General features: G+C 46.6%; 1 protein-coding gene across 2 annotated transcripts in view; it reads left to right on the top strand.

Annotated features, from left to right (window-relative positions):
• Positions 1-20218, top strand: part of MAD1L1 (mitotic arrest deficient 1 like 1) — a 447749-nt gene extending 427531 nt beyond the window's left edge. For both annotated transcript variants that reach the window (XM_028706084.2, XM_077918712.1), the window contains exon 18: positions 19466-20218. In XM_028706084.2, the coding sequence (XP_028561917.2) occupies positions 19466-19624 (159 nt within the window). In that variant the 3' untranslated portion in view covers positions 19625-20218. The remainder of the gene's footprint in view (positions 1-19465) is intronic.
• Positions 20219-22888: the final 2670 nt, after the last annotated feature.

The raw sequence follows: 22888 nt of genomic DNA, 5'->3' as shown, positions 1-22888 counted from the left end.
CACAACAAACACTCTGTGAGGTGAGTGAGGCTGAGAGACTTCAGAGAAGTGTGACTGGCCCAAGGTCACCCAGCAGCTGCATGTGGAGGAGCAGGGAAGCGAACCCGGTTCACCAGATTATGAGTCCACTGCTCTTAACCACTACACCACACTGGCTCTCAGTGTGAGAAAGCAAGCGGTGGTGTCTCCTGCTCTTCCTTCCCTCCACCACCATTATCTGGAGCAGGGTAAGAAGCAGGTGAAGAAGTTGCTGCGGTGAAGAAGAGGAAGCAGGGCTGAGAGGGCTTTTCTCAGTGCCTGCTCTACTGGGGTGGGGCTCTTGGCAAACGCCTGACCATGCCAACCCTGCGTCTGCACCAAGCCGCTCTGATTTACACTCATTCTGTCATCCAAATCACTGAGAAGTTTCAAAAAGAAACTTGATCAGCTGAGAGTTTTCCTGTTGGAACTGGGCTCCCCGTTCAGTGTGATAAACAAGTCTGTTTTCCTGTCTAAAAGCTGTTTGGGGCATTGTGACGAAATACTAAGCCTAAGTGATTTTTGACTGACAGGCAATTGTTATTTATGTTTTTGCCTTGTCCTCCCATCCAAAGGCAGCGCCAGTATCAAAGATAACAAGGCAGAGGCTGGGATGTGAATTCTCCCGGCTTCCACAACTAAAGCTGGTTAAAACCCTATTCAGAGGCAGGCAGCATCTAATGAGCTTCAGGTTGGAAAGGTGTCGTGGTGGGGAACTTTAAAGTGGGTGGTTGCCAATTTTGAAAGGGATCTGTCTGGGTCCTGAGCCTGGATGATTTTGGCTGCAAGATTAGGGAGCAAGTCTGACAGGCAGGTTAGACCCTCAGCACATAACACAATTCTCAAAGTTTTGGAGTAGAGCACAAACTGTGTTTTGCTTGGGATTTTCCTGCTATCCTATCCTACTTGAGAAGAAACCATATTTGCTGTCTCTTGTTAATACTAGCAAGAGCATATTGAGCTAATACGGGGGGGGGGGGAGAGAGAAGAAAAAAGAGGAGGGAGGGAGAGAAGCCACGAAGAAGCTTCCTTCCACATCTCTCTGAAGGATGGAATTAGTCACTCGCTTACTTGAATGGCACCTTACCTGCCTTTTAATCCAGCTCCTGCCAATCTAGCAGTTCAAAAGCACGTCAAAGTGCAAGTAGATAAATAGGTACCACTCGGGCGGGAAGGTAAACAACCTTTCCGTGCGCTGCTCTGGTTTCGTCAGAAGCAGCTTAGTCATGCTGGACACATGACCCGGAAAAACTGCGGACAAACATCTGTTCCCTCGGCCAGTAAAGCGAGATGAGCGCGGCAACCCCAGAGTCGTTCACGACTGGACTTAACTGTCAGGGGTCCTTTACCTTTACACTGATAGTGAGATGCTGCTATGGCAGACTATCCCAGCCTTTGTATGTTGCAATGTAACTGGCCACATATGGTGAGTAAAGCTGTACCTATGTCTATACTAGTAGCCATTTTCTGGAGTCAAGTTCAATTTAGTTCTTTGTAGGGATGCCACAAATATCTGCCTTTTTGCTCACATTGAGAAAGCTGCATTATTTTTTTTTATTTTTGTTGCGGATAAGCTTCCCAAGCAGGCAGCAGGTTTGAAAACATTGTCCAATGTCTATGGAGTGAAGGAGGCAGCTATGGAAAATTGCATACAAATATATTAGGAGAAATACATACAACAATGTGCAGACTGGGTTTTTTTAAATGCAAATTGATTCATAAATGGGGTTGGCTGAATGGGGTGGAATTGAAAAAGCAACCGAGAGAAACTGAAATTGACAAATTTGTCTCTTGCTAGTGTCCAGTAGGTAACGTTGAAGCAAGGTATTGCTTTCCCCGCATTATATTTCAAACCACAAGCTGCTGTTATCACAATTACTCACCTTCTGCTTTTTGGATGTGTGAATGGTACAGGAGGAGGCAGGGGAAAGAAGTTCCTGATCTCCACGGAGCTTGCAAAGAGGAAGCGACAGCAGCTAAAGTGTTTTTTTGTTACCTCTCTGAGGTCTGAGCAATAACCTTAAAAACAAGCACATGAAACGGTTGAGTTTAGAACAACTTTCCTCTTGTTGTAATGCATTTTCTGTCTTCATTTATTGCCTCTTAACATCTTTGTTTACGGAGCTTGGGAAGCGATCTGGAGAGGTGGCAAGATCTGGGAACAGGTTGAGAGCAGCTGCTTTCGGCTGTCAGATTTGACTGGGTTAAACGTGAACATGGATTGGCAGAAACAGACCGCATTTCTAGATTGACCGTAGCTTGGAACATTTTGCTATGGGTTCCCAAAAAGAGATGCCTGTCTTGGGACACTCCACCAGTAATGCTAGGACCATGATAACCTCTGAGACATGAAATGATGTAGGAGTTTCTCATGTGCGCCTAGGGAGGAAAGCAGGAAAAGTGGACAAAAAGGTAAAACTGGACTCCTGTCGGCTTCTGGACTTCTTACTGTTAAGACAGCCTTTCCCACCCTGGGGCTTGCAAGATGTTTTGGGCTACAACTCCACATCAGTCCCAGCCTGCAACAGCCATGCTGGTTGGGGCTGCTGGGATTTTGGTCCAAAACATTTGGAGGGCACCAGGTTGGAGAACGCTGTATGATCTGTTTGCTGCAAACATCACAATTATAAACTGTTGTATCTAGAAGGAGCATTCAGAATTTGTGTTTGTTTCTTTAAGGAACCTGGAACTTGGTAAGGGGGGCATTAAAAGACTTGTTGCTTCTTGCAGTAAAATCACTAGCCGGAACACTGGAGAATACACGGCAGTAATTTTATTAGCTTTTCTTTTCCATATTTGGGGTGGTGGCGGCGATAGCATAATGAAAAATATTTTCCTGGAGCTCATACTTGTAGTATAAAATTACTGCTCCACTCTGGTGCTTGCTAATTGAACTGGAAAATAATCACAAGGCATGTGTGAGAGTCACGTGACTCCCGATAGCCAGAAGCTTATCTGGGCAATGATGAAGGGATTGGTGGGCGGGAGGATGCAGTAAACTGAATTTTATCTCCACCATTTGGCAGTATTTATAGTTCATCAAAAAGAAGGGTACATTGTGATCACAAAATGTGGCAAAAAGATGAAATGGTCAGATTGTTAAGGGCTGTTCTAAGGGCCCCTTTATGCATTACATTTTTCAGGTGTAAGCCTATGTTTTAAGTCTGCACCTTAAAGTGTTGCATGTATAACGTGTATTGCAAACACATGTATTAAACAGGGGAGCCATGATTGGCTGCAGCTCTGATCTCAGTATGCGTCTCTGTACAAAATTAGCACAGGCCGGAGTTGGTGGTGGAGCACTGTTCATGCTTTGCAGGTTCAGTCCTTGGCATCTCCTGTAAAGGATCTCCAGCTGCAGTGCTGGAATAAACCTTTGCTTGATCCTGGTCACAGCAGACAGAGATGGGCCAGTGAACTGGCTGGCAGTCTTAAGGCTACTGGAGTTTGCCTGTAATGTGCAAAATGGCCCCTAGGCGGCAAGGCATGTGATCCATGTTTTGTTCTGTACAATTTGTCAAGATCTACCCAGTTTTGCCTTGTGCGACGTGCAAAAGCACATTGCTTTCTTTTCAGTGTGTTAATGCCTGTATTTTACGCAGCTGGATTTTCTACAGAAACACAATAAAAGTGCATTCCATTCCCTTGGAATCGAGACTCAACCATAAATACCAAACAGTGATCCCATCCTGGGGCTGCTAGACAGACATAAAATGTCTCAGGGCCTCTTAGTGTAAACATTTTTTGTGTGGCTCTGATGGAAAAGGGTTGGATTTATGTCTTTCCCCCATCCTAATCTTTAAATAGCCTGTTTTATTTATTAGTTTTTTCTTAACTTGAATCCAAAAGTCCACCATACTGGAATGAAGGAACGGCCTCTAACCTAAATACTTACCAGATAAATTGCAACAATAGGTAAAGAGCTCAACCCACATTGTGCAGCAGTTTGTCCATCACAGAGAGTTGCACACACCTTTGGGGGCTTGGAATATAATTCCTGTACAACACTCCTGCAGGCAAAGTTCTGTTAGAATTGAAGGGGATTAACAGTTTGTGATATTTCAGGGGGCTGCTGTTGAGAGCAGGGCAGGAAATCACACTCAGCATGCAATAGTCCTCACAGAGCTCTTTGGATCCTGGGCACAAATGTACTTTGTATATCAAAGATGATATATGAATGATGGAAAATAATCTTTAGCAGATATTCCCAATCATAGAAAATCATAGCTGAAAGGATTTCAGGTCTAGTGGTAGTTGTCTAGAATAAATCATGATCGCTGGTTATAGATCTGGTGGCTTCAGTGGAATCTGTTGCCATCTAGATTAATTCCCTGGATTGTGCTTTTCCAGCATCATTCTATCTGACCTTGATTCTATGGAGGTGCTGTTGTGGTTGGAACGCATATCAGCACCCCGTCTGGAAGACAACATACTATCAAGAACAGCCGTGACCCGTGCTGTAAAGAACTTCTGTTGTTGCTCAGAATCTTTCATCTGACGGAAGCACAAAAGCATCCATCGCAGAAAGCTGTTTAAGGCGCTTATGTCTCTAGATGAAACATATTTGGAAACATTTGATTTTTCCTCCTCCTGGCTAAAACCCATTTGATGCCAAAAGGAGGTCTGTTCTGTAGTTAATTTTAGAACAATAAAATATATTGGCAAGAATGAAGCTAAGACTGGAAAGCAGAAGATCAAGGAGGAGGGGGCTGTTGGTCAGCAGAGATTATTGAAGAGGCCTGTTCCCATTCCCTTCGAAATAAATAACTGCTCAGGCTCTCCCCAGATCACCTTGTCACTTTCTTAGCCCTCTTCAAGAGGTAACAGATTGTCTTATTTGGGCATCAGGGATGATTACTGAAAGATGTGATGCAGTGAGAGAAGCCAGATTTTAAAGAATGCCCAAGGGCTGCAGAGATTGCCTTTTGAGCGGTTTGGCTGCCTCTAGGTCATTGCTAATTAGCTACGTGTTGCCGAAAGAAATAAGCATTAAAAATGTAACACCATGTGATGGAAACAGTCACCAATCACACCATCTCCCCTTTGAAGTTGGGACGTTTCCTGTCGCCCTGAGAAATCTGGTGAAGAGAATACAGTCACATGGGGAAAGTGGCAGGGAAGGGAAAGGAGAGCATCTATCTGAAAGAGCATTTAATAAAGCCAAGGCAGTATTGGAGCTCAGACGAGACCGGAGTGTGACAGCTGTTACTGGATCTGTGATGCATACAGGCCTGCTGGCAAAAATGCATCACTTTGTATGATATCTGGGCGCCTTTTCTGCTGTCCATAATTGCAGAGATGGTGTCTGCATAAATCTTTTCCCCAGTGCACCTCTAGCAAAAAGGAGCTGAGCTGGGGGGGTGGCAGCCCCGTCAGGAGAGGAACTCTAGCACGAAGTGAGAATTATTCACATCTCCGAAAGCTGCAGTAGGCTTTCAACCAAACATAGCGCTAGATAGCTCCAACAGTGGTGTGAATACAAATGTTGGCATTTGTGTGGATTTACCTGTTTTTGTAGGATCCGTATCATGGTGCCTCCAACACCATCCCAATTTAAGGCAACAAATCCCAAATGGAAGGGCTATCTATAAGTATGGAGTGTGTGGTTTTCTAGGTTAAAAGCTGGCTGGGCTTAAGGGTCTATCAAACCGAAGAAAGCATGAACTGGGACCTTGTGTGTTCAGGCTAGGGCAGCCTTTCCCAAGCACATATTTTGGGCTATAATTCCCAACCACCATGGTCAGTGGTAATGGGAGTTGGAATCCCAAAAATCAGGAGGGCATCAGCATGGGGAAACTTGGGTTAGGATTTTTTCCTCTGAACTAAGACGGTGGCTGTTCAGAGCCTTAACAGCAGTGGGCAATCTCAACTCCTGCAATGTACAACCAGTATGAAGCCTTTGAATTGGCCAGACCTGGTATATTATTACTCATGTTTATTATTTAATATATTTACATCCCAACCTTCCCCCAAGTTTGGATTCAAGGCAGCTTACAACATTTTAAAACATCCGTTCTAGATGTCAGGATAGGTATCAAGAGCTTTGCCTTTGCCTTTTGCCTGATCAATAACTGCACCCTTCTGCTGGCTACAGCTTCCCACTCAAGCCCCCAGTTCCCCCAGTAAAGAGCCTGGATTTGGGGGAAATGTTTCACTTCTAGTTCCCGAAGGAGAACCCAAAAGGTAGAAATCCCAGGCCAAAATAAAAAATTCAGGACAGTTTCCCTTAGTTAAGCAGTCGAAGCCATTCCGTTAGGACACCAAGGAGGTAGATAAAAGGAAACCTTTTCCGGAATGGTGAGTTCTGTTATCTGAAGACAACTTATATGCGTCTGTCACTCAACCTTCCGTCTAGGGGCTTCCTTTGCTTGTCTGTTAACTTTGCTGCCTTCCAGTACTGAAATTGGCTCTGGGTTTCTTTGTAAAGCTGCCGGGAGAGCCATCCTGGAGAAGGCAGCAGTCACTGGAGCAGGAAGGGATTTAAGTGCCGCTGTGTCTGACTCCCAGCCTCCAAGTATTAGCACAATAATGAATTTCAGGCCTGGCTTGGGAGAGAAAAATATCATTGAGGGCTGTCAAATTAATTGATCTTCCCAGCATCCCACTTTTCTGTTTTCTGTCATGCACGGCTTGCTGATCTTGTTGAATCATTTCCCGAGTCGACTTGGTACCTTGTGGAAGACACTGAGGCTGGTTATAGCTGCTCAGTGCCACGCCAAACTCATAAAATAAGGCTGAAATTAATTAAGGCGATAACATTTAAGCTGGCTTGACGAAAGGTGTCACCTTACCTGTTAGGTTAGCCGAAACCATTCTGATGTCAAAGTAGGAGCTTGGCGAGGGCAGCAGGAGGTTAAATGTGATTTGCAAAGCGCTACAAATCAACAATGTGAATGGGCATTTTGTGATGGGTAAGATGCTGTCTGGATCAGCCTGGATTCGAAGTGGTCTGCGCATTGGATAGCAAGCCCAAGACTCCAGGGAGGGGGAAGAAGAGACAGTCTTGTCCTCCAAGGGGCCAACACAGCACCACAATGATCCAGACTTAGGAAGGCTGGAGTCAGACAATATGTCAGTTTAGCTCAGTATTTATCTACACAGACTGGCATCAGCTCTCCAAGGTTTCAGACTTCATAGAATGAACCAGGGCCCTTCTACATGCAAAGCAGGTGTTCTACCACTGAACTATGGCCCTTCTCCCAAACAATTACATGAGTTCCTCCTGACTTGCCCTTTCTATTGCTCCTTCCTGGTCAGGCCTGAGTCTTTGACTGGACAACAACCAGCCTTCCTCTGGGCTTACTTCCCCAGTCATGCTCACTTGTTGACCTGCTTCTTCCTGCTCTGCCTCTCTCCCTAGAAGTTGCTCTGCTTATTGGCAGGCCTTTCTGACCACTTCTTCTCTGCCATCCCAATGCAGATGAACATCTTGGCACAGGCCCCTGGCTCCTGATTGAGGGCCAGGTTAGATGTAACATGGGTCAAGGAGCTGATCCTTACCCTCTCTTCCTTGTGATACAAGTGCTCTGTGATGGCAAGGGCAGCATGTCGCATTGTGCAGTATTCTCATGTGGCGTTGGGAGAGCAAAGGAGACATGAGGGGTTACCAGCTCCCTGTTGCTTACCGCATCTAGTTTAGTTCCCACTTTCCCTCTAGACTTACCCTCCTGCAGATCTTCTCCAGGGCTCCATCCAACTTTGATCCCAGCTCTGTGGGACACAGACTTCATCTCCTCGCAGGCTTGACTGCATCTGTAACCTGGTTCCGGTGCTCCTATGGGCAGCCACTAGGTCTAGAACTAAGAAACCCCCATTTTCTGTACAGCTACCCTGGGCCATCTAAAGCCTTCCTGTTTAGGAATTTGCTTGAGTAACTATGGCCATTCCTGGCACCAGCTCTCAGCTTCTTTTCTGATTCCCTTGGCTCAGATTCAGTTCAGTTCCTGGCTCTGGACTCCCACTCAGTAGCTGCCTATACAGCTCAGCTCCAACAAGTGTCAGCTCTTGGCAGGATGCAGCTGGGGTGCCCCTTGGGCACAGATAGGGAAGGTGCAGAAGGGCAGGGGATCTGGTCACAGACAGGTCAGAGGTCAGGCACCAGGCCAAGCAGACAAAGGTCAAGAGCAGAAAGCAGGAGGGTAGGCAGCTCATGCATAAGATATGTTCCTTGGACGTATGAGCTGGCTTGGCTTTTAGAGCCTGGTGTGCCTTGATTGGCTTGGAGAATCAGCTGACAGTATTCAAGCTGGGAGATCAACTGACTTCTTTGGAGCTAGCACTGCAGCCCCAAAGGGAAAAGGGTTGCCATGTGTCCTCTTTTTCCAGGACACAAGCCCCTAAAGTCTAACTAGCCTGAGCTTCTGAGGAACCACAGTGTTGGTGACCCAAAATGTGACGTGCTAGACCCTGGCTGGTGGAAGCCTTCCATCAAGGCCACCCTCCCACTGCTTTAGAGAAGTAGCAACCAATATCATCTTGGGTTTCCCTTTTTTCTTTTCCTCATCTGAAGAACAATAATTCTTCCTCTCTCTCTCCCTCTCCCTCTCCCTCTCCCTCTCCTTCCCTCCCTTGTAGACCTAAATCCTCTTCTTGGTGTCTCTGACTTTGCATGCAAGTGACGAAGCACATGCTGCTGTTCTTGTTTCTTAATTTATACTGAGGTTCTGCCTAAGGGCACTAGGCTGAGACGAAATAAGAACGTAGAAGAGCAAAGATGACTAAACCTAGTGTGAAGTACCAATGAGATTTGCTATCAACCCCGTATGTTGCTTTTACAAAACAATTCCTTGTGTCTTGGAGATGGGCAGCCAAAGTGCCTGTTCTTCTTCTGTTGAGACAAACTTTTCATGCAATTATTGCCTGTCGGATCCACATACTTAAGTGCCAGTGGACTCCCTACGCCAGCATCGGTCCCCGGAGCCTGGTGCCACCCGCCCACTCCATTCCACCTTTGCAAGGATAGTTACACTGTGCAAAACAGCTGCCAAATGGATTAATCATACCTGCTCTTCTTCAGCATGATTGTAGAGCAACTCACCCATCATGAGTAAAGCACCACTTTATCCCCATTCCCATCCCCCCCCAATATTCACCCCCGCAGTCTCTTTCAAAGAGAGGAGCTTGTCACAAGAAACAAGGGAAATGATTTCTATTTGGCAGCCGATGAATCCTGAGGTCTTCAACAACCCACCTGCATCATGAATCACCTAGAAGGCCCTCCAGCTGGAAGCTGCAGGTTGTCACCCTCACTTTTTTTATTTTATTCTTTAACTACCTGGAAGGAGGTCAAGGAGGAAAGCCAGTGGGGCGCAAGGGAGAGAGATGCAGGAAATATACCAACACCCCTAAAATAGCATCACAAACTAAGATATCCCAGAGAAGTAGGGCCGCATGGCCTCTTTCTTCAAACCAGGCACAGCAACCTACAATGTGCTATCTGCTCGTTAAAAAAAAAATCATTGTTTTTTATGTCCTGCCCCTGGGGCCTGATGAAGGAGCCATATATAAGAAATAAAATCTTCTCAATATGGTTTTATGTTATCATCAATGAACATTGGCCTTGACAAGCCAAAATAGAGCTTCTGTAATCAGAGGCCATTTGTCTCTGATCACAGGATGCTCGGGGTGAACAGCAGGCACATTATGCTCTGCCTATGAGCATCTACAGAAGTAGATCCTTGGGGCAGGGAGGACCAGAGCACAGCAGTGGGGTGCATGGTTCACACGCCAAAGGTCTCACACTCAATCGTCTGCATCTGTATTAAAAGTACTAGGAAGCAGGGGAGTTTCCTAGGTACCTAGATGGACTCTTGGTCTGATCCTGCAAGGTGGCTCCTTAATGTTTGCTTGGGGATTGATGCCTACCTTGGGAGCATCTCCTGAGAAACTGATTTCCTTTCAGCAGTGGCTGCTGTGACCATATCTATCTAAGATAGATAGATAGATAGATAGATAGATAGATAGATAGATAGATAGATAGATCTATGGCCTCTCAGTTCTCCTTCATTTTGAAACACAGGTAGGACCTTATTACAAGATGGACCAGAAGATGTGCAAAGATCACCCAGTGTCTTCATCTTTATGTTGGAGAAGAGATCTTAGTGATATCAAATACCCTGAAAAAGCTTGTGGGATCATTGCAAGTTGGCAAGGTTATCAAAGCAAAAAAACTGAGATTTTAACTGTGTGCTTCTGCTGCCCTACAAATGGCTTCTTTGGTGTTACTGATGTTGCAGACAGATGGCCTGGCAGCCACCTTTATAGGGCTTGGATGGGGGGAGGGAGATGCTGCTGCTGCTGCTGCTAGTGGTAGTTTCTCTTTTCTAGTGTGAGCTCAGATCAATATGGCAGGCTCACAGATGGTCGGGAGATGCAACACAGGCGTGCTTGGAGTCATCAGCAATGAAATGCTTTCCTTCAGCAATGGAGTGTTTCTGTCAAAATGGCCTTTAGCCTATAAGTAGGCAGGATAAAGTTGAAAGGCCAGAACCTACTCCTGTTTCTGGGATCAGGATTTTGCCTTAGTGTTTATTTTTAACGAGGTCTGAGCCAAATATTCTCCTTGTTTGTTTTTGAGTACCTATTTTTGAGGGCCAAACCAGCACCAGTCCAAATCCCTTAATCATATTTTTTTTTCTTGTCTCCTCAATCTGGTGCTGCTTTCTTGGTCATTTCCAATTCTGCCCCTCTTCTTCCACACACACCCCAGGTTCCATCCCTTTCCAAAGTGATTCTAGTGAAATGCCTTTCTTCTTGGGCCAATGTTTCTGCTTTTGTAGAAACATGTGGGACTGCTCCTGAAGGCACTTCCCCTTTCTTGCTCTAGGCCAGGGGTCCCCAAACAAAGGCCTGCGGGCTGGATAAGGCCCAAGGGACTCGTTTATCCGGCCCAGGGCTATGCCCGCTGCTGCCGCCCACTCTTACTGGCACTGCGCGGCTGCCCACTTCTGGGTCGGAGGAGCACCGGAAATAGCTTGTGCACATGCGCAAGCATTATTTGCTCATGTGCAAGCGTTATTTCCGGTGCACTTCCAGGTTGGGCACACGCTCCCCTGCCCTCCGTCCCGCCACGTGATCGGCACAGGAGACACTGGCCTGAGGCACGGTAAGTTTGTTGACCCCTGCTCTAGGCCCCCATCCTCATCCCCAGAAGATTAGAATTCTGAACCCAGAGTCATTACTGTCTCATGACCAAGGAGCACTGCACAAGTGCCATGTAGCAGAAACAACTCCTGCCCAGCATCCATCCTGTTCTTGATTTGGGAGCAGTGGAGCTACAGGTGCAGGTGTGAGCTCAGTTGCTTTCTTTGCGTGGGTGTGCCACAGTTGGGGGTCATTCTCTGATTTTTGGTATGTGAAAGCTGGTTCATTACTCCCCTGGTTTTAAGGCAGGAAGCAGGGGTCTCCCATCCTAAAGAAAGAAGGAGATATGGTGGTGATGGTCAGGTGGTTCTCAGACGCTGAATAAGAAGTGCAAAGCGAGTGTGCAGTTGATAGAAATCTTGCTTTGTACTTCAGATTGCTCTTTGCCTCTCTCACACAGGTATTCAATTTCCTTTCTGGCCCTGTCAGCCAGCTTCTCCTTTCTTGCCCACCCTGAAAGAGCAGCTTTTTCATTGCGTTCCCTGGAAGTCATTTTAATCACTGTCCACTCCCTACCCCCTCTTTCTTTCGTAAATTCACTTTATATATCAAGCCAGCGACACGGGGTCAAAAGTCTTGGCAAGGAGCAATTATTATAAAGAACTGGCCGACCACTTTTAGCTTACAAAGAGAATATTATAGTCAGGAGGAAGCTAGAGACACAAGCATTACTGCAGGGAAAAGCTTCTTTTCTCAGATGGATGGATGGATGGATAGAATCCCTTGCATGTCACCTGAACACTGCAGTTCACAGAATCATACAATTGTAGTGTTGGAAGGGACACCTGAGGGTCATCTAGTCCAACCCCCTGCAATGCAGGAATCTCAACTAAAGCATCAGGACCATCCCACCTCTGCCCTATTAGAGCCACATTGTTAAGCTGTCCTGCGGGGGGTGGAGAGAGGACTGCGCAAAGTAATGTCACAGAGGCTTCAAAATCTACCAGCTGCTAAGAAGAAAAATCAAGAAAAATAGTGCTACTGACAACCTCATAAGTATTGTCAGCCTGAACCCCGTCACGTGGGCCAATTTGTCTTGTTTGGTGTTTTTAATATTTCTATCACTTTAAATGAACACCTCCTAATTATAGTGATTTACTAGCTACCTAGGGACATGATATTTGAGCAGGGCCTCATGCTTAGGAGAGGCTGATCAGTGAGGCATGATTCAATTTGGGGATTTTGATAATGATATCACCACCCAGGAGAGCAAAGTTTTGAGCAATTATTCCGCTTCTCAGAAGTCTCCTCTGATTGCATTGCAGAACTAACGTGCCTGTGTCTCTCCCATCACTTCCTCTCCTGCCCTTCCATTATCCTTATGTTTTGGGACAATAACTAGGAAAATCCTTTAGAAAGACAAATTCACATTTTGGTAGCTTTATGTTCCCACTTTTAAAAGTTATAGGATCATAGAGTTGGAAGGGACTCTGGGGGTCATCTACTCTGATCCCCTGCAATGCAGGAAGAGAGAGAGAGCTTCACAGTATTCAACACAAAGCAAGGCTACTTTTCACTATCTGAAATACCTGTCGAGGCTTACACTCTTAACTACTGCCCCTCACTGGTTCATCTCCCCTTAGAACCAGTTCATCTCTCCAGACAAGACCCTGCCATGTCATGGGTCTATTTTCTATCGACCTATTCTTTTCAGCTGGAGCCCTCCCTGCCTGGTGCCTGTCTCTCAGCTCCGCCTTCACTTGTTCCACTCTGCAAAGGCAACACAACGCACAATAGTTACCACCTGGGGCTGAAAGAAGATAGATCTACTGAGAGTCCCATTGTCTGCTCTTCAAAGATGTCTGTGTGGGAGAGAGGCTGGCTGCTGTTCTAAGGACAGTAAGGCTGGCTTTTCCCTCATTAGATCAGCACACTTATAATGTGGACCCCACAAAATTCTCCTCCAACCCTAGTAAGGGCCATCAGGATCTAAGCCACTCCCTTTGTCCTTCCAGATGTTGGACTACAGCTCTTGTCATCCCTGACCACCAGCCATGGGCATTGGAATCCAACAACATCTGGAGAGCCACAGGTTCCCCATCTAAGCAAACATGTGTCCTTTGATACCGACAGTGTTATATCTGACCATGTGCTGACCCCGATCACACCATTTGACCCAAACATTTGGAATCGGCTCTCCTCTCCTTCGTTATCTCAAGGTCCTTCTGCACCCAGAGTTTTCGTTTTGAAATGGTTGTGACTTTCAGGACTAGATCTTGTGCATTCACCTGAGAAGCCTGAACGAGGATTGTGTGCCTTGCATTTTGTTTCATGCATCAGCTTTGTTTCCTAGGCTGCCCTTTCTGTGTGTCGACATTCCAGAAGAAGCTGGTGGTCTCTCTGTGAGGCAGCTTTGCCGTTTTCAGAGACAGCTGCACATAGACAGTTAGCTCCTGACATTTAGAAAAATCTTAGAATCTAAAGCAAGAGGCAGAAACCAAAGGATTTTCCTGCTAAAAGGTCAAAACTGTGGGTTTGTGTGCTTTTTTCCCAAATAAAAGAAGGGAAGGATGTTTTAACATTGGTTTGTTGGTCTGTGACAAGATCTAAGCCTGCTAAAGTGGAGATTAGAAAATACAGACCATGGCAGGGCAATGAAAATGGCCAGCAGCGGGAGGATGTTGTGAAGTGAGGGAAAAGGTTAAGAAAATGCAACAAGGGGGTTGCTTTGAAAAGAGTGCCTTTGTGATGCAATGCACCAGGTAATTCTCCTGGGCAAACCCCACTGAATCTGCCTGGCCCTGTTTAATGCCATCTGAGCTAGTGTCCTTCATCATAACCCTTGGAAGTTAACTCCATCAGGGGATCACGTATTGCGCAAATTCCTTTTATTGTGTCTTTCCTAAAGCAAACTGCACAATCTCCATACCTCTATTTGTAAAAAGGCAACTCCAGTGGTGCTGTGATCCAAATCAGGACCATGGCACGGCGGGAAAGGGGAGCGGGTTAACCCTTCACAAAACTACACACCCCAGTTCCCTCTCTGATTTCTATAAATAGCAGCTTTGGGGAGAAATGCTTCAATTCTGGATGGGAATGTGGTGTATGTGTGAGGAAAGTGTTTAAAAAATAACCATAGTCTGAGGAAAGTGTTAAACCTGCCCCCACCCTCAAAAAATTGTGCTCAGTGCCCCCCCCTTGCAGCTGCATTCTATAAAGAGAAGGATGTGGGGGATCCCAGGCATGATATTCAAATGCCCCTTGACACCCACCCACCCAGCACTCTTCTCTCTGTTGATGGTTAAGAATGAAGCGCCCCTTTCTGTTCTCTCAAATGCGGTTCAGAAGGTTACATTTTCTAAATCTCCACCAACGTGGCATACTTGTCATTCCAGTCGTAAGTCGCGTGACACTCACATGCTCTGGAGTCGTGTATGTTTCATTGCCGAGTGACAACACTGATCCTCCTTTGTGTTTCGCATGTCGCCGCGTTGTCTTTAGAGATGTTGGCATGACCCTGCCAGTCGGATGCAGCAACCTCTCAACACGGAGGGCTTCAAGGGAAAAAATGTGATGCAGCATCTGACACCCGTCTGCACTGAATGTGCGCTTGACTTCCCACTTGGCTTGGGTCAGAGAGGAGGGCGAGACTTGCTGTGTGTTGACAGCTAGGAAAGCTATTCAGGCTTGTCGGAAGAGCTCTGCTGCAGCACAGAGGGATGAAGAAGCAGAGATGGGAAGGTGGGATGAGTTAGACTCTTGGGCAGCGGTAGCCACACCGATGCCCTCCAGAAGTTGGACTACAAGTCCCATCAGCCCCTTTGTCAGCATTGCCAGTGGTCAGTGGATGCTTGGAGTTGGTACCTTTTCTCTAGGCTGTTTGATTCCACCTCAGTTGAGTGGTAAAGCTTTTCTCAGCTGGGCACCACTTAAGGTGGGAAGGCAGAGGCTCACATTGAGTATCTCTTGTGCAAACAAGGAAATAAAATGACATAGAAATGGGTGTGGCAGGGAGAAGGCTAGTCTGGGTGCCTCTTTATGGCATCCTAATTTTTTTGTGCACAATGTTCTCTCCCCCCAAAAAAAAATTTATGGTGAGAATTACAAGAAAATACAAATTTTCACCTGCAGACTGAAATGGTACAGTCCAGGAAAAACTTCATTCCTTGATTCTATTGATTGTAGATACTGGCTCTATTCCTGTACTCTGCCACTGCCATCCCTAGACATCCTTACAGGGCTGTGAGGTCCAGAACTACATAGAGTTGATCTCTTTGGCAAAATTGACAAATCGGTCTTAAGACTGGTGGATCACTACAAGCTTGTGGCTAGACATGGGTGTTGTGTTGATATATCACCTGGGATCGGTTTGGTGGCCAGAGCGCAATGGCTCCTTCACCCAGCGGTATTTCACTCCTGAGTCAGGAACGGTGGTGGTTTCACCCACGCTATATCAGCAGGTGAAGGCGCCATTGCGCTCTGGCCCTCACACAGAGAGACGAATGAGCCGCGAGGCACCAGAGCCAATGCAGCTCGTTCTTCCTTCAGCATGCCTGACATTGGCAGAGGAAGCACTTCCTCTGCTGCTGGCACCTGAAGGAACAAACTGCATCAGCCCTGACCCCACGGGATGCTGGGATGAAACTACTTCCGCTCCTACCAAAGGAGCGGAAGTGGTTTCAGCCCAGTGCCTTGTGGGGCTGGGCCCGATGCAGTTTGTTCCCCCTTCTGCTGGTGATACATTGCGATGTTGAAAAGCTGATATCGCCCAGCACTAGTTGTGACCTGATCTAAGGTGGGTTGCAACAGCATCACCAGCACAACAGAATTGTTTGGTAGGTCCCCAAATATCTGTTTCCAATATAGGTGGCTTCCAGGTCTGTAGTGACTGAAGAGTAATCTCAACCAAGTCACCTGTGTCTGCTTGTATTGGAGTTTATGTGCGTAGGCCACGTGCAGACATTACTTCCCCCCATGTTGGTCTGGTGACATTGGAGGTTGTGCAGAAGAGACAGGTGCACTTTTGTTCTCTGTGTGTATGAGCAGGACCAGGACCAGGTACCATCCAAACCAGCCAGAGAAACTAGCCGTCATTAGAGGAGAGGGCACAAAGAATGAATGGGCTGGAAAGTTTATTGTGCAGCTAAGAGAGAAAGGGCAGTTGGATCATGGGCCGCTCCCTTCTCTCAGGCAACCATTACCCACCACTGAGCTTTTGGCCCCTCAGGAACCTTCCTCTCCTTCAGTGGCAGGTAGATGGAGTGGAACGAAAGCCGAAAGGCACTATTTCCGAAGCAACTGGCTCACTCAACGACTGAGAGCTGGTGCTCTGCTGTATCCGTAGCACAAGCCTTCCAAAAGGAATATATATTAAAAAATATAAAGCCCTGAATAATTTACCAATATCCAGTGTTAAAAGGAAGATTGATGGTGTTTTCCTTCTCTCCGAAGACAGCTAATCTTGTCTCATGCAGAAAAGCAAAGGCAGCTAAAGCCTCTTCTCTCCAAGGGGATGCCAGGACATGGCACCATCACGGGCTGCAAATTCTCTCTCTCTCTCTCTCTCTCTCTCTCTCTCTCTCACACACACACACACACACACACACACACACACACACACACACTGCCCTGCCACGCAGGCAGAAAGCCAGCTCTGGATTTACAACCAGTGTGTCAGAGGAAGTACAGGCTGGAAGTGCCAAGGAGGGAGTGCAATTCAGTGGGGAATGCCTGCTGTCTGTGCAAAAGGTTCCAGGATCCCTTCCTGGCATCTCCAGTAGAAAGGATCTTGGGCTGCAGGGCCAGGAGAGACCCTTGAAGCTAGAGGGGGGATCATTTGACTTTAAAAGAATGATAAACTGAAAATATAGTTTTGCCAGGCAGTAGACAGCAGTGTGTGTGTGTGTGTGTGTGTGTGTGTGTGTGTGTGCGCGTGCGCGCGTGCGCACACGTGTGTCAAAAATGCTTATCAAGACTTTTCATGTGTTGGGTTCATATGGCTTCTTGAATAAAGCTGTTTGCATGATCAGGCGTGTAACACATTTGCACAATTTACCATTTTACATCATTCAGTTGGGTTTCGCTTGTCATTGGCAACTTCAAGGAACTTTGTCCCCAGCCCATAAAAAGCCCATTCAGCCACCATTGAGGTTTTCATAGAATCATAGAGTTGTAGAATTGTAGAGTTGGAAGGGACCCTGAGGGTCATCGATTCCAAACCCCTGCAAGGCAGGAATCTCAGCTAAAGCATCCATGGCAGATGGCCAGCCAACCTTTGCTCAAAAACCTCCAAGGAAAGAGAGCCCAGCACCTCCCAAGGGAGTCCGTCCCACTGTCAGTCAGCCCTTACTTTTTTTTCCGATGTTTCCTGATGGAAGTTCTTCCTGGTGTTTGCTCCCCCCTCCACTGCCTATGCACTTTGAGCCTATTTCCATCAACCTGCGGCCCTCCCAACATCGTTGTGGGACTCCGGCGCTGATCAGCTCCAACCAGCATGACCAATGGTCAGGGATGGTGGGAGCTGCCGCAGTCCATCATGCATGGGGTGGGGGCACAGGCTCCCCTCCCCAACCAAGGAAGGAAGATGAGATTCAGCACCTAATACTATCACTGGGGGTGGCGGGGAGTTAGGGGCAATCCTGCCACCACCCCATCCACAGACATTATATTGGAAGGCAATTGGGCAATTTCAGAGCATACAAAATTGAGTTGTATCCAACCATTTTCTACTCTGATTAGACCCATTTAAATTAATGGACATGAGTCCCAGTGCTTTTTTCCTAGAAAAATAACTCACCATGAAGTTAATACAGTAATTGTCACACTTTTTAACAAACAAACAAACAAACAAACAAACAAACAAACAAACAGACAGACAAGAGGTGCTGGTACTGCATACCTTGAGTACCCCCTGGAAAAAAAAACACTGGACATGACTAATTTGGGACAATTAATTTCAGTGGATGTACTCTGGGTAGGACTTAGATGGATACAAGCCATTCTCCAAAGGTTTTGGAGGAGGGTTATCAAGGCAGTGGTCAACTCTTCTTTGATTTTAATAAAGGACCTGTAGCCACCATCTGGGCATGGAATTATAGGATTGTAGAGTTTGAAAGGACCACAAGAGTCATCTAGTCTCTCTCTCTCTCTCTCTCTCTCTCTCTCTCTCTCTCTCTCTCTCTTATAAAGTCTCATTCTGGGACATTCTAGGTTTTTTAAACTGCCTGTAGGTTTGGAGCTAGAATAGTGTTAAAGATGGAGAGGATTCAAACATCCCCTGTGAACCTTGGAATACCTTGTGCTCCTGAAATACCCTTAGTTTTGAGAGGGACCAAATTTCCCTGAGTTTTGAGCTGGAATTTATTGCCTGAGACCTTACTGCTCAGCGCTCCTTTCCTTGTGGGGTCTAGCTTCTCTGGCCCACTTTCCACTTGAGTCATTTCACCCTCCAAATACCTCTCTCCACAGTGGTTTGCCTGCTGGGCTACCCTTGGCAAGTCTTCTGTGTACAAAGCAAGGGTCCGTCAGCAGCTCTGCCTCTCTGCCCTCAAAATTCCCCCCTTCAGCCTTGCTCTGCTCTAGCAGGATGGATGGTGGAGGGTTGGCTGCAAAGGAAAGGTTGTCCCTTTGAACTGGGCCTGGGGACCCTTGCTAATGGCTGTTCGGATACTGCCGCCTCAAGAAAGCACAAAATCAGGCTGCATTTTTCACATGCTGTTTCTGATGTGAGGCTTAAATGCATGAAGCAGCTCTGTGGTTGCTTTTGAACAAGATGCCTTCCTGATTAAAAAAAAAAACAACTCATCAAAACCGACTTGGGTGTATATGCCGCTGAGCTGTTTAGAAATCTAATGGAAGTAGTGAAGGTTGAATTATCAGATCTTTGGGAAGAACGAGGGGAGGGGGCTGAAGGGCTAAGACCATCAATCTTTCATGGAGACAGGGGATAGAGCTGTTTGTATATTCCAATCCCATTGAGACTGGTTTTTTTGATAGATTACCTTCAGTGGCGCTCCTTTTTCTGCACACGTTAACTCGACAGCCGCTTTCAAGTTTGTTTTCAAAACGTTCTCAACATTCTTCCCACTGCTCGGCAATTCATTATTCATCTGAGGCTTGCGCAAGGGAGCATTGTTCAGAGATTTTGGAAATGCAGAATCTTAATAATGGCCCAATTAAATTGTGTGTTGAACACCTGCCCAGCAGTAGATAACGCTACCTTGATTAGAATAAGATATGCGGTAGGAGTCTCTGCAGTGAGGGTGCTGGAATGTGCGGGCGTCCTGGGAGAACAACACTGGCAGTCATGAATTAACAGCTTCGCTTCCCTTCTCCCACCCCCCCTCCTCTTGTTTCCCCCCTGCAGGCATCCAGAGCCCCCCATGCGAAGATGCAGCTACTGGAAACCGAGTTTTCACGGACAGTCCAAGAGCTGATCGACCTCCACCTTCTACAGCAGGACAGCATCCCAGCCTTCCTCAGTGCTGTCACCCTCGACCTCTTCAGTCGCCAGACCGTGGCCTAGCCCTGCTTTGGCTGTGCTCTTTCTTCTCACCTAAGTTGAAATTTTCCAGTTTCTGCCTTTAATGGGTTCTCAAAGAAGGGGCCAAAGAGATCTCCCCACTCTTCTTACTCATATTGGATCTTTGTGACCAATGATAGCTAGGGAATGGGGGACAACAACATCTACTTACCTCCCCCCCAAAAAAGAGTACATTTATGAGGTTTCAGAGGGGTTATGGAGAGCCCCTGCTGGCTGGTAAAGACACCCAAGCCAGAGAGAATGATTGTCTGGTTGCAGCCCAACTTGTTAGCTGGTAAAGGACAAATGCAAATAAGTGTCCTGTGATCCTTCAGGTTTCTTTAATATCCGGACCCCTGAGCACACGTCCTGCTCTGAGGCTGTCTTTTCTCCCCCTTCGGCCCCAAGGCGTCTCTGACAGTATCTGAAATCCAAGGACTGGGAGGGAATGCTTTGTGCTGATTTAGTCTGCAGTAGAAGATTGAGATTTTGACCTTTACCTTGTGCCGGATGAGTCCTCCTCACCTTCTGTTAATTGCTCTTCCTGTACCCTTTCGAGACAGGGGTTCTATGAATAAAGTGTCACTTTTATATCAACTGTGCAGTTTACATGGAAGCCTGCAGTTCTCACTTGCAACCTGACACTCGATTCTAGGGCTGTTTTGACAATGAGACCTGGATGTGCTCCAGAGTTTGGCTCCCCAAGAATGAACACAGGTAACAGTGATGAATCAGAAGCAGAATTTTATTATGTCAAAAAAGGAAATTGGCTTATTATCTCAAAAGCAAATTGGCACATTTACTAAAAACATTAAACGCAATCAGCAAACAGCACACCAATACTAGGCTGAGCTTGGAAGAATTAAAACCAGTACAAGAGTTATCGTTAGAAGCAATCCTAGGAACACATACAAAAATCAGGAGAAATTGGATGAATGGGGTAGAGAGGAGATTTGACTGAGGGGGTGAAAGTGGTACTGGAGAGGGGAAAATGAGGGCTGATTGTAGCGGCATGTTTGTAGAAAGAGAATGAGGATGTCAAGTGAATAAGCAAGGTCTGGGTAGTGATTTTAAGGGGCTTTGGGAAAGGTTTCAGGGCAATAATTAGAAGAAAGCAGTTGAAAGAGATTGGGGCAAGATGAATAAAGAGAGAAGGTCTCCCCAAGAAAGAGGGAGTCGTGAAAGATGTTTGCGAAATGCCTTCTTGAAATGCATCTTATACTGCTGTCCAGGCAAGATGAGGGAAAGTGATTAACACATTTTCGGGGCTCTTCCGGAAAGAACCTCCAATCACGGAAAATTACTTGGTCAGTAATTGTGATTTGTGTGAAAGGAAAGAGTGACATTTTGGAGGCCATTTCTTGGCTGAACTCCTCTAGAAGGTAGTCTGATGCTCTTTTGTTTCTTTTTAAAATTTACAAATGAGAAGGAAGGAAGGAAGGAAGGAAGGAAGGAAGGAAGGAAGGAAGGAAGGGCAGAGATTTACCATCAAAGGAGGCAATGGATTTACCAGATGCTCTTGCAACTCAGCTTCCTCGGACATGTGAGCCTGGCCTCCTGTAATGGAGTCTCTCTTGAGGCCTCACCAGGCCAAAATCAAAACTTCCTTCTGCTGTGCAGGCCAGTGTAGCAAGAGCTGGATTTTTTTAGGGGGCTTCGTAACCCACGGGTGCTCTACACGCCTTCATTTCCACGGTGCAGCTGCTGCTTCTCTTCTGCGGCATCACAGCTCTCGCTGTGATAAAGGATGATGGATGGCGGTGCTCAGGCTGATATTACCACACAAAGAGAAGGGCGCCTTGCTCACCAGCACACAGCAAGCCCATCATTTTTCTAGAGGCATCTTATTAGGGTCAGTTATGAAGCCAGCTCGTCCTGTTAACCTGCCAAGGTCTCTCCTGCCTGTCCTATTTGAAAATTCAGAGCAAAACAAAACATGGCCGTCGGCAAAATAATTGGAAGGTTGGCAATAGTTTGTTTACTTAAACATTTCTTCAGTATTTTTCTAAAGATTATAATTCTGGTGTTGTTTGCAGTAGCCTATAAAGCAGCAGTAATAAAACACAGTTGATGACAGTGAAAAGTAGCGCTGAAAACAACTGCAGTCGGCAAAGGTAATACATCACGTTAGTGGCTCCTATTGCATTCTGTCACAGCCAGGCCAAGGCTGTGGGTGGCCGTCCCCGTTGCCTAGAGTGGTACATGTGTTTTATTTCTTTTTAGCTACTGTGGACGTTAATCTGAATATTTTTAAATAGCTGCTTTTTAACACTTTTTATCAATAATTTCCGTGTTTTGTATTTTTAGAGGTTTCCTTACAATCAAGCGATATCGGAATTGTTAACATAAGGTTGGAGGGTTCATTCTTCAGCCCAACGCCCCCTGTGCTATGGAACTAAGGAAGGCTTGAGCTGGAAGCTGTGGAAGCTGAACCGAATGTGTTGCAGACAGAAAAATCCTGCTTTCAGGCAAAGGCAAGCCAGGATCCTAGTATCCATCCCAAGCCTGGCTGATCGGGGCAGTTCACAGTCCTGCCAGCGCAGACACTTCCTACTGCCTGCCAACCAGAGAGCTGGTGTTGCATGGTGTCGTTCCCTCCTGTGGATTGGGCCCTGAAGCCTGATCATCCACAGCCCCAGGTAGCTTAGCTTAGCATCCTGAGACCACAAGGTTTCTGGTTCACCTGCCGTGGCCTAGTCTACTTGATGATGAGTTAGCTCCGAGCAAATTCATTTGTATTGCAAACCGGTTCTACAATCCTTTGTTTCCAATAAGGGAATCTGGGAAACTTAAGTTGGAGCTACCATTGCTGCTCTACCGTCCTTTTCTGAGATTGGCATGAAAAGCAGTTGCCATCGCAGGCACCACAGCATCGCCTGGAGCGTGGCTCTGGGGAGCCAGTGTAGCAATTTGTTTGGAACAATCGCCAACAGCAAAAGTTTCCTCCCCTCTCTCTCCCTCTTGGCCGCTCTGAGTGGCGGTGTGAAGATGGATTGCCTGGCATTCTGTGCCAGGGGAACACTTCCTGATTCGTATGCACAACGTGGCACCGAGAGCCGCCTTCATCAGTCATGGGGAAAATGAATCGTGACGTCAGCCACGCGCAGCTCCTCGGCCGACACAATGGCAGAGCCTCAGCTGCCTCTAGAAAAATCATTCCGCAGGCTTCTTACTGGAGAAATGAAGTAATTAATAAATTGACAATAAACCCACTATCTTGGCGAAACAGAGGTGGGGGGCGGGCGGGCAAAAGCTGCCTTGGAAATT

This window comes from Podarcis muralis, chromosome 14 (genome assembly GCF_964188315.1).
Source record: "Podarcis muralis chromosome 14, rPodMur119.hap1.1, whole genome shotgun sequence".
Taxonomy (NCBI): Eukaryota; Metazoa; Chordata; class Lepidosauria; order Squamata; family Lacertidae; genus Podarcis; species Podarcis muralis.
Note: the sequence above shows the minus strand (reverse complement) of the source record. Positions and strands in the feature narration are given on the sequence as shown.